At 34.9% G+C, this 12431-nt stretch overlaps 1 protein-coding gene across 3 annotated transcripts; it reads left to right on the forward strand.

Annotated features, from left to right (window-relative positions):
• Positions 1 to 477: 477 nt before the first annotated feature.
• LOC125835263 (acyl-coenzyme A oxidase 3, peroxisomal-like) lies at positions 478 to 7875 on the forward strand. Of its 3 annotated transcripts, XM_049514405.1 has the most exons (14): positions 478 to 928; positions 1810 to 1906; positions 2990 to 3107; positions 3210 to 3317; positions 3446 to 3618; positions 3732 to 3831; positions 4176 to 4250; positions 4347 to 4477; positions 5520 to 5655; positions 5737 to 5856; positions 6556 to 6702; positions 6781 to 6885; positions 6974 to 7075; positions 7290 to 7875. In XM_049514405.1, the coding sequence occupies exons 1-14, from the start codon at positions 538 to 540 to the stop codon at positions 7536 to 7538; spliced, it is 2052 nt and encodes a 683-aa protein (XP_049370362.1). In that variant the 5' UTR covers positions 478 to 537; the 3' UTR covers positions 7539 to 7875. The 3 variants fall into 3 exon arrangements, with proteins under 3 accessions (XP_049370362.1, XP_049370357.1, XP_049370352.1); XM_049514400.1 differs by lacking the exon at positions 1810 to 1906 and having other exon boundaries at positions 479 to 1025; XM_049514395.1 differs by lacking the exon at positions 478 to 928 and having other exon boundaries at positions 1380 to 1906.
• The last annotated feature ends 4556 nt before the right edge of the window (positions 7876 to 12431 follow it).

Consider the following 12431-nt stretch of genomic DNA (forward strand, 5'->3'; position numbering starts at 1 on the left):
TTTTTTCTTGATTTGTCAAAAATAATAAATAAAAAAAGACAAGTAAAAAATCAAAATAGACAAGTAAAAAGGAACACGGAGTAGATAAAAATTGAAGAAGTAATAAGGAATATTTATTTTTTCTTATCACAACAACTAAAAGAGAACAGAGGAAGTATGATTCACTTTTCCTTTTAGTTAGTTCCAAAAGAAAAAAATAACACATCTTGTATTTAATAGTAACAATTTAATTTTAAAATTTTCATTTCATCTTTAATAACATAATTTATAAATATTTAAGCAAAATAAATAAATAAATTTATAAATAACTTATACTCTATTAAATCATAAATTTTCTTGAATTCTGTGCCAATAAACCTTACAGATTTTTGACCAAAATGGTGAGGATGCTCATCTTGTCTTAAAAGCCACACATGCCATACAGTCTATTTAAACCTTAATTTTCTTCTAATAAAAGCAAATTTTAGATCCATTTTCAATAAGAAAAAGTCAATCTTTTCCCCCTTTTCCCTTATCTTGATTTGAATCTAATCAAGAATGCAAAAATCCCATTTTTCATCAATGGAGAAAGTGAAATTCAGAACCAAAATCATCAGCAGACACCTAAATCAAGAAACCCCAACACCCAATTTGTTGCTCCAATCCTTCCCATGTCTCAGCTACAACCCACCTGAGCTTTCAGAGCCCTCAGGCATTTTTGACACAAAAGAGATGAGAAAGCTCATGGATGGTCATAATTTTGTTGAAAAGGACTGGCTTTTTGGTTTAATGTTACAGAGCAATCTGTTTAACCCTATTGAAAGAGGTGGCAAAGTTTTTGTTTCACCTGATTACAATCAATCTAAAGAACAACAAAGGGAAATCACCATGAAGAGAATTGGGTACCTTCTTGAACATGGGGTTTTTAAGAAATGGCTTACTGGTAAAGGTCCTGAAGATGAGTTGAGGAAATTAGGTCTCTTGGATTGTCTTGGCATCTATGATCATTCACTTGCCATCAAAGTTGGAGTCCATTTTTTCCTATGGTATGTTCTTTTTTTTTTTTTCCTTCATTGTGTTGCTTTAGTGGACCATAGCAAACTACCAAACTCGGTCCACCACGGTTCCACACTAGGTAGCTTTCAATCTACCACGAGTAGATAACTTTGTATAAAGTGTATAAAAGATGTTTAATTAAATAGTGTGTTTAAATACGAATGTATAAATTAAGTGGTGTAAATACTTTTAAAAATAGACATAGAATGTAATTTTCCGTAAAATAATGTTGACATTTATCCCATGATTATTAATCACCTACCCCACCAGCCAACCAATCTTGAATTTTCAACATTTCTAATAGTAGAAAATTCAGTCTCACTAGCACTTTTTTGATTTCTCATACAAAATCAAGCATCACTTTAAAACTCTGAATAATGAAAAAATCCAATCTTTTGTGTTCTTCAATGGAGAAAGTGAATTTCAGAACTAAAGTTCTCAGCAGACACCTAAAACAAGAAACCCCAACACTCAATGTTATACTCCAATCATTGCCATGTCTCAGCTACAATCCACCTGAGCTTTCAGAGCCAGCTGCTGTTTTTGACATTAAAGAGATGAGAAAGCTCATGGATGGTCACAATTTGGAGGAAAGGGACTGGTTTTTTGGTCTGATATTACAGAGCAAACTTTTTAACCCTGTAAAAAGGGGTGGAAAAGTGTTTCTTTCACCTGATTATAGTCAATCTAAGGAACAGCAAAGGGAAATTACCATGAGGAGGATTGAGTACCTTGTTGAACATGGGTTTTCCAAGAATTGGCTGACTGTTAAAGGGCCTGAAGATGAGTTGAGGAAATTGGCTCTCTTGGATTGTCTTTTTATCTTTGATCATTCTCTTTCCATCAAAATGGGTGTCCATTTTCTCCTATGGTATGTTCTTGTCCATTAGTACCTAGTGCGGCAACACTCGACTACCTACTAACCTTTTATTCTAATTTTTGATTTCCATACCTTTATATTTATTAGTAAGTTGAAGTTGAGTCATGTCCTATCTAATCACCTCACCTGGTTAGATTTCTGGTATAGCCAACCTCTTAACACCTTCTTACTGGCGCATCTACGCACCTCCTCTTCACATGCCCGAATCATTTTAGTTTCACCTTTCTCATCTTGTTTGCCACGAGGGCTGCTCCCACCTTATCCCTTATAACTTCATTTCTAATCATATCTCCTAGGTGTACTCACACATTCATCTGAGTATCCTCATCTCCATTATATTCATCATGGACATTCTTGGTTGGCCAATACTATGTCCCGTATAACAATATCGGTACCACCACTCTGTAGAATTTGCCCTTAAGTCTTGCTAGCACATTCTTATCACAGTACTCCAGATGTGAGCCTCCATTTTGCCTACCCGCTCCAATACGATGCGTGACATCAACATCAATCTCCCCGTTTTCTTGGATTATGAACCCAAGATACTTGAAGCTCCCTTTCTTGGGTATGATTTGTGCATCGATATTCATTCCACCTTCGCTTCATGCGTTACGTCACTAAACTTGCACTCCAAGTACTCTCTTTTAGTCCTACTTAATCAGAAAACTTTAAGACTCTAGGGTTTGTCTCCAAACTTCTAGCCTATCGTTAACTATACCACGCGTTTCATCAATCAATACTATGTCATGAGCACGAACATTCTTGATTGCCTGATTAACTTGTAACAACCTAAGTAGACATTGAATTTTTATGTACAGACATTCTATGTTATTTTTTCCGTCAGACTTCCAGGGTATCTGCATACCACTGAGCTTTCTTGAAAAGTACATGATTGGATGATTTTTATGTTGGTGGTCAACTATTGCACGAAAAAGATAATTAAAGAATATTATAAGAAGAACCTAAATGAATGAAATTTATTGTGGAGACAATCTCGATTGGTTGGTTGTCGTTGCATAAATTGAATTTCCAGGTTATCAGAATATCATTGAACTTTTTGGTTGATTGATTCAGGGGTGGTGCAATCCAGTTTTTCGGTACCAAACGACATCATGATAAATGGTTGAAGGACACAGAGGATTACGTGGTTAAAGGTTGCTTCTCGATGACAGAGTTGGGGCATGGAAGTAATGTATGTGAAAGTTGTTTAAGTATATATTATATAACTTTAGAAAGTAAAATATTGTCCATTGTTTCTGCAATTCTAACTGATATATTTGCAAGTACCGTTCAGGTTCGAGGTATTGAAACAGTAACAACGTATGATTCAAGCACAGGAGAGTTTGTCATAAATACTCCATGTGAATCAGCTCAGAAGTATTGGATTGGGGGTGCAGCTAATGTAACTATACTTCCTCTCGGAAACAAATTTGGCATGTTTATTTGATTGATGTTTTTTGTTTGTCAACTTGCTAACTCTTGCTTGAGCCTTAGTCTAAATTGATATCATTTCTCTTGACTGTGTTGTAGCATGCAACACATACCATAGTTTTCTCTCAGCTCATCATTGACGGGGGAAATCAAGGTGTCCATGCTTTTATCGCTCAGATCAGAGATGAAAATGGAGACATTTGTCCAAACATCCGCATAGCTGATTGTGGTCACAAGATTGGCTTAAATGGTGTTGACAATGGCAGAATTTGGTAGAGAAGAGCTGTACTTGAACTTGGCTTTAAGTGTAGTAAATTGTAGTAAAAGTTTATGGCTTCATTTTGGCAGTTAGGAGCTAAGCTCTTTGTGAAATCTCATTTTTCAGGTTTGACAATGTCCGGGTACCCAGAGAAAATTTGTTAAATTCAGTGGCGGATGTTTCTCCAGATGGGAAATATCTTACTGCTATCAAGGATCCTGACCAGGTAAACTTAATTCGTTTAAGGCAATGATTCCCAATTATTTTGTTGTGCTTGATTAATACAAGTCTTTTCTAAGGAAGCATAATAAGGATAATTTTTATCTATTAGTGATTCTTTACGGTATGCCGGAGAAAACAGCCTCTGGCAGAAATGCAAGGTAGGACTGCGTACAATAGGCCCTTGTGGTCGGCCCTTCCCCAAACCCTGCGCATAGTAGGAGCTTAGTACAGGGGCTGCCATTTTTCTAGTGATTCTTTAGGATCATAGGAGATTGTTACAGTTTTGACAGTTCGTCAAGAAACATTGCTGAGGATAATGCTAACTGGATTTTGACAATTTGTTCCCAGAGATTTGCAGCATTTTTGTCCCCTTTGACATCTGGCCGTGTGACAATTGCATCTAGTGCAGTTTACTCCGCAAAGGTATGACAAGCAACAGTTGCTTCTACACACGTATTTTATTTACCAATCATAGTATTTTTCTGGCATATCATTTTTCTGTTCATGATGCTTTATCAGATTGGTTTGGCAACTGCGATAAGATACTCGCTGACAAGAAGAGCGTTTTCAGTTACTCCTAATGGACCAGAAGTTCTTATACTTGATTACCCAAGTCATCAACGGCGACTTCTTCCTCTTCTTGCAAAAACGTAAATGCTCACTGAAATGCACTATATTTTATTCTACCATGCATTCTTTCCTTCATGCTCTTTGTATTATTATTCTTCGTTTATGATTTCCCCCTTTTTTATTTTGTTTTTTTCGACAGTGATACATCGATAAAATAACCAAAAACTTTTGTTGTTTTCTCTTTTAAATTGAAGTATGTTTAGCCTTTCAAATGTCCATTTTGTCGCTCTGTAGTTAACTTTCTGGCTGTAAGTATGTATAGAAACTCTTCTATGCCTGCTAGTTGAAACTTGTTTTTATAATAAATAAGCCTTTTGAGAATGTGTTTGTTATGAATCTTTTGGGAAGGATCGATTTACAGGGCGATATATAAGTCAGCTCGTTAAAGGGAGACTGAAACCTTAGAATTCATTAAAAGAGAACTCCGATCTCTTCAGCTCTTCAAAGGGAGACTGAAACCTTAGAGTTCAATGGAAGAGAGAACTCTAATCTCCTGTTTTTTTGCTGAATTATGACTTACTGATTTATTCATCTAAAGCCCCTTTAAATAGGAGTCTTATTACATCAATAGGAAGTCTAACTCTTATGGAAGTAGGCGACTATAATCCTATTCCAAACTAATAACTATAACTTAACCTAATCCTTATGAAACTCTGAAACATAAATCCTATTCTAGAATAATAAATAAAGCAACTAAAAATATAATTAAATACTTAAATTAATGACTTCCAACGCATCCCTATCAGTGTTCCAATTTTTTTCCTTTACTAATTTGTCATGTTTTTCTTGTAGTATGTCCTCAGAGTCACTTAAGGTAGATCAACACCTCCCACTTCCTCGGGGCCAATTGTTTTCTATTTTCAGCTACTGTACTTCTGCAATGTTATCATGATGTTTTTTTCTATTTTCAGCTACTGTACTTCTACAATCTTATCATCATTTGTTAAAACCAACCATGCAATCTGCCATTTTGGCACTCTTCTACATATCATAAATTGTCAGTTATGTCGGTATAATTTTATGGTCTCCCCAGTTAATTGACTCAACTGTGACTCTTCGCAGATATGCTATGAGCTTTGCTGCTAACCACTTGAAAATGATGTACGTCAAGAGGACACCTGAGATGAACAAAGTAATTCATGTTGTTTCAAGTGCATTCAAAGCTATTGCAAGTTGGCATAACATGCGAACTCTTCAGGTAGTATGCACAGGAAGAACTTGGATTATAAACGATTAGCTTTCTTCCGAACTGTATAAGATTCTTTAAATATTGAATCAGGAATGTCGTGAAGCCTGTGGAGGTCAAGGGTTGAAGACCGAAAATAGGATTGGCCAGCTAAAAGGTGAATATGACGTGCAGTCTACTTTCGAGGGTGACAACAATGTTCTTATGCAACAGGTATGGTAAAAAAAAGTTTTTTTTTTTTACGAAGTATAGTACATATGTAGGTCATTGAGTAGGGTAGAAGGTTAGTAGACAACTGATGTTTTCACACTTTATGTGGGAGAGATAGGGAGTTAGCCTCCTCCTCTCTTTATTAGAATATTAGTAGTATTATTTAGTAGTCGCATAGTCTCTTATTCTTCGATGTGTATTAGTATCTGTTTGCTGCATTTAGTTTGTACCTTGCTATTTTACTGTCATATTTTTCTTGCAATCCTGCTTCAAAAACTTCCCTTTTGAGCCGAGGGTCTATCGGAAATAACCTCTCTACCCCACAAAGGTAGAGGTAAGGTCTACATACATCCTACCCTTCCAAACCCCACTTGTGGGATTACACTGGGTATGGCTTTGTAGTACATATGTAGTTTTTTCTGACTCGGATAAAAATGAAACAGTAACGTTTTCTTCCGTGATTCTTTTGTAAAAAGAATTTGTAACACTCTCAAGAGCATGCATGGTTCTCTGGGTCGAAAGTTGATAGGATCGTAGATTTTTGCAGCAGCATTAGGTGAAAAGAGATATTTCATCATCTTGTAGCAATAGGAGTCATTCTGCATTAACCTACTACTCTACACGGCACACACACGTGATTGATGATCTCTTTGCATAGTCACTAGGTAACTTTGTTGTTCGATGGAAAAATTGTAATGGCAGGTAAGCAAGGCACTTTTTGGGGAATATGTGGCAGCCAAAAGGAGTAAGAAACCGTTCAAAGGATTGGGATTAGAACACATGAACACCTCTCGTCCCGTCATACCTTCACAACTTACAAGTTCTACAATGAGGCAAGCCCAGTTCCAGGTAACAAAGCTTTTGTTTCTTTTTTCATTTTAGATGAATCATTTATCAGGTCAGGAGTTCTGATTGCCTTTATTCCAGAACGACATATTCTGCCTACGGGAACGAGACCTGTTGGAACGTTTTGCTGCTGAAGTTTCGCAATGCCAGGCACAAGGAAAAAGCAAAGAATATGCTTTTACTTTGGTAAGCCATACTCTTCATTTTTATTCTTCTCTTATTCAGCTTGTACTGGGTGCTTGCAAATAACAAATCAATGTTTCCCCTTCGACAGAATTATCAACTTGCTGAAGACCTGGGGAGAGCCTTCTCAGACCGAGCAGTTCTCCATACTTTCCTCGACGCAGAGGCATTCGTCACATCTGGCCCCCTTAAGGTACTAACAAATGTCTTTCAGATCATTTTTATAGTCGTTAGACACAACTATTTAACTTAAGAGGGGTAGGTGCAGTGGACAAAGTCATGAAACGTCTCGCTGCCAGGAAATAATCAGAATGTTTGACCTTTGCATGCGTAATGAGAAAATGATAATTGAGTTTTCTAATGTTGTGTATATTAATATCAAAACCGTTCCGTGAATTCTCTTGCAGAACGTTTTGGATCTTGTCAGATCGATGTATGTTCTGGTCACCCTAGAAGAGGATGCTGCATTCCTCCGATATGGATACCTGTCGATGGACAATGCTGCAATAGTGAGAAAAGAAGTTGCCAAGCTATGCAGTGAACTAAGGCCACATGCACTTTCCTTGGTCAGTTCCTTCGGCTTACCTGACGCCTTCTTGAGCCCAATAGCTTTCAATTGGGTTGAAGCCAATGCTTGGTCTTCTGAACAAAACTAGCTCGTCGTAGATTACTAGTTACTACATTGATTAAAAAGATATCACAACATGGCTTGTTGTTGCAACTTATGTGCTTGCCATGAATAATCAATAGGCTATTTGCCATTGTTCTTTCTCAAAAAATAAGTACATTTCACCTTTTATCTTTAATCATGAAAGGACAGATTGTTTTACTCATAGAAAGTATAGACGCTCTGTCTGTGACTCTGTGTGTAGATTCTCATTAAGATATCATGACATTTGATCAGGGACGGAGTTATAGTTCTGCTTACGAGTTTGGTAAAACTCTGTTCGTGTGAACCGTGTAAATTGTCCTTTATAGAATCTAGAACTCATATAAGTTATAAACTTAAAATCCTAGCTGAGTTGCGTCGGCCTTGTTAATACCATGGAGCAAAATCAGTGAATTGATGTCTCTGTAGTGGTCATTGCAGTACAACAAATAACAAATAAGATAATTTCATATTTCAGAGCCAATTTATGGCTTAAATATTTGGGGATATTTTTTCCAAATCGATTTATTTTCCTCTAATTCAAGGAAAGTGACTTCTATACATAGAAGTAAGGAAAATATTTTTCAAACTCTCTTTCAACCTCATTCTCGATCTGAGACTCGAGTTTTGACTCTTGAACCAGATCTAGTGTCATATTATTTGTTTAGATTATACTTAATGTTTTTGGAACAATTTTTTTTTTTTTGTACTAGCCAACAACAATAACAACCCAGTGAAATCTCACTAAGTGGGATTCAGGGAGGGTAGAGTGTATGCATACCTTATCATTATCTTGTGGAGGTAGAAAGGTTATTTTCAAAAGACGTTTCAAATTCAAGTTAAAGAAGAAGCATACAGTTAATAAAAAAAGTGTTGTAAAGTCACAAGAAAGAAACAATAACAACAAAATAATATGATAATCGAAACACAATAAACAATAATATGCAAGACCTACAAGGGAACGTCTAGTACTACGACAGGTACTAACAAGCCTAAACCTTCGCAAGGCAAGACAACACTTTACCCCTACTAATCTTCTCCCTAATACACGATCTCCACTCTTTCATATCTAGAGTCATGCCCTTAATAATATGAAGTTACCATGTTATGTCTAATCATCTCTCTTCAATATTTTTTCAGCCTACTTTTACCTCTACGTTTACGCCTTACAACAACCTCTTGCACCTCCTTACTAGGACATCAACGTAATGCATCCTCTTCACATGACCATACTATCTCAGTCTTGCTTTCCTCATCCAGAGGCGTATCCAGGAATTCGTCAAGATGGGTGCACGAATACGAAAAAATGCATCTTAAATATAAATTTGATAAGTTTGACTTTTAGGTTCTTAATATGAACCATTAAATTTTAAAAATTATAGGTCCAAAATATATAATACTATTAGTTTTAAATTTTAATACACACATTTGATTTAATTATATAAAAATCTTATAGTGCAAAGTTTTTTAGGAACTTCCAATGTAAGAGTTTTGAAAGATTAAAGAAAAAAAACAAAAGAAAAATTAGTTAAAATGTCAAAAGTATAATCGATAACCACTTGGGGAGGTGTTACTCAAAAGGACAAGATAGATATAAGACTTAAATTTTTATCCTTACTTAGAGAGGTGCACTCAATAATTATTGTATTATTATATGATACTTTAAATGTGGGTTCACACATCTATATTTAAATATTTTTTAAAAATATAACACTATTATATATGATCTAGAGAGGGGAGCATGGGTTCACGTGAACCCACGGCATCCCCTCTAAATACGCCCCTGTCCTCATCTAGTCCACCACGGAGGTCACTCCCTCTTTCTTTCACATAACCTCATTCCTAATCTTGTCGCTCTTAGTACGCAAACATATCTATCACAACATCTTCATATCCGCAACATGCATCTTTTAAGGGTAGCAGATCTTCAGAATTGCTAGTAGGGGCAGGTGTAGTGTTGGAGTTATAGGTTCATTCGAGTCCAGAAACATTAATTCAAATCATGTATATGTGATTAATATTTATTTTTTTGACTAAATAATTATAAATTTTAAATAAGCGATAGAATTTCAAACTCAAACTCACAAAGTTCAAATAAAAGAAAAATTAATCTAGTCACATCTCACTCTCAAATTGGTGAGGATGACTATATGAAATATGAATCCTCTGTATTCATTTTATCTAGTTCTAATCCTCCAATCACAATAAAGTTGTGTCTATTGATACAAGGATCAACTATCTAAATCTCCGCTTCTCAAATAATTAAAAGCAAGACATTTAGAGTTAATATCTTTAATGGTTATTCGGGTTGATGAAATAACATAACAAAATAACGAAAAATGATATCTAGGAATAAATTCCATGGAGACATAGAAAAAAGAGACTATTAAATTTTGGAAAAATATTAATTATTGCACCTGAAAAACTCTGATTTTGGTGCTCCTTTTGGTAGTTGGGGATTTATTCTAGTAGTTCGGATAATTAATTGCATTGTTTTTTAAGTTTTTTTTTTTCATTTAGTGTTTGATAACTGCACTAAAGTCTGAAGCCCGATTATATCTAGATTTGCATTGCGTATGGCCTTATTCGGGGGGGTGGGGATGCTTCCTAGTTCCTACTAAGAATTTTTCCTTATCCAAGGCTCAAACTCGAGTCTTCTGATTAAATGAGGAGCAACTTTTTCACTACATCACATTTTGTGGTGGTTTATTAAGTATTTTGGGTCACATTGAAATGTCATAATGTGTGTATTTAAGGGTAGTAAAGTTAGTAGGTGAGTTGGTGTTGGCGTGTTGCTGATAAGGGTATTAAAATGTTCTTGGGAAAGTTGATGCAATATAAGGTGTCAATGATATAGTTCGATCGATTATTAAATTATATCGTATAATTTTTCAAGTTTATTGTGTATAAACAAATTTAAATTTTTGATAACCATCATGATCATTTCGATTACTCTTCTAATTTGATAAATTTTCAATAAAAATTTTTCTTCAAATAATCTTATCTCAGAGCTAGGCATATTGTTATTAGAATGTACGATTTCTCATATAAAATAATAATAAACTTTAATATAATTAAAATGCACGATCGTCCTTCGGGATGGCTCAGTTGGTTTGGAGGGTGGTTATCCACATGGATGACCCGGGATCGATCCCCCCTCAATGCTTGCCTAGTGCGGTTTACATCCCCTGTGTGGTTTACATGCTATTACACAATGGGGGATTTATTCAGTGCACACAAAGTGCTCACCCGAAGGGCAGAGGCTGTGGCAAAGGTTATAGTGATTGCGGGTTATCCTGGGGTTTCAAAAAAAAAATGCACGATCCTCTTGAACACGTGCAACTAATATGATTAATCTCCCATCCTTTTTTTTATTGAATTAATCGGTCCAGTGAATATTGAATGTATACGAATGAAATTAGGTGTATATGACTGAAATTAGATGGTTTTCTTTTTCAATTTTTCTGACTTATTCCTAAGAAACTATCTATATTATATATTAATTATATCAAGTAGATTCGTTGAGAACTTGTTTATGTAAACTATGCTTCCTTCCAAAATTAATTGGGATCAATTTATTCTGTAATTATTGAATTATGATCAGATACTATTAAATTCAATATTTTTGATGGGCTCGATCAGTGTTTTAAAAGACTTTGTTGGGACTTGTCTCGGGGATTGTTCTGGGGGGGGCTCTAGCAAAACGCCCCGAGACTCTAGTGTGAGGCTTAGTTCTGTAAGACTTACACCATAAGCGCCCGACTATACGCCCTAAGCATGCCCAACACCCAAATCTCGGGGCTCGCCTAACATATCTTACATAAATTATGTGTTAAAATCTTTAGTTAAAATTGTTGACCCTCATAATTCTTGAATAAATGAATGATACTTAATAATTTTTTTCTCTATAGAGATAAGAAGATTGAGAGTAACTCTAATTCAAGTTATAGTATTGCATCTTTACTATTTGGTAACACTGTGAAGGTGATTATATATTACGTAACATTTATTTTAAAAATACGTAGCGAAATTTTACATTTTCACTTATTATTGGTCTCATGGTTTTGTCACATGTCTCAAAATTATCATATTTTATTTAGTTATTTGGAAGGTATTTTATTTTATTCATGCTGGAGTGATGTTTTAAGTATAATACTAGTAAGTTTTATTGATTATTTTCTTTTAGGAGGGTAAATTGTATCGTATGATAGAATTTTTTTTTTTTTTATAGAAACAATGATTCTTTTATTATTAGAAAGTTAAGATATTAGATTATTTATACCTATATATATTATCATGTTAGAAGTTTTATTTTCTATGAATTTCTTTTATCATGTTTGTAATTATTTCAAACTGTTGATGTGTTTTTATAATTTTGTGTATTATATTACTATACCTACTAAGGGCCCGTTTGGCCATAGATTTCCCAAGTAAAATTTGGGATTTTTTTTGGCAATTAGTGTTTGTCCATACAATTTGCCATTATTTGACAAATATTTTTGGCAAATAACCCAAATTTCCAAATACTAGAAAAAACTAGAATTTGAGCCAAATCTCGTTATTTGGGAGCTTTTAAAAATTCAAATTCTACATCAAACTTTTATCCTTTACAAAAACATCCTCTATAGTAGTTGTTTGCGTTGTATTACATAATTTTTTACGTGAACATCAAAGCAATGATGGAATATTCAGTGAATATGAAAGTGATAATATGGTTGTTGATGAAAATGACGAACAATCGACTCAGGGTAATAAAGTCAGATCCTTCGTCTACTTCACGATGTATGAAATGATGCTTGTTGCACTCACTCCGAACTACCATATTGGACATGCATGGACAACTTACCATCACCATGAGTTGGAGCTTAATTGTTAATAGAAGTCAAATATATCATTATTC

This window comes from Solanum verrucosum, unplaced genomic scaffold, assembly GCF_900185275.1.
Source record: "Solanum verrucosum unplaced genomic scaffold, falcon-dt-bn FXZP01000119.1, whole genome shotgun sequence".
NCBI classification, from domain to species: Eukaryota; Viridiplantae; Streptophyta; class Magnoliopsida; order Solanales; family Solanaceae; genus Solanum; species Solanum verrucosum.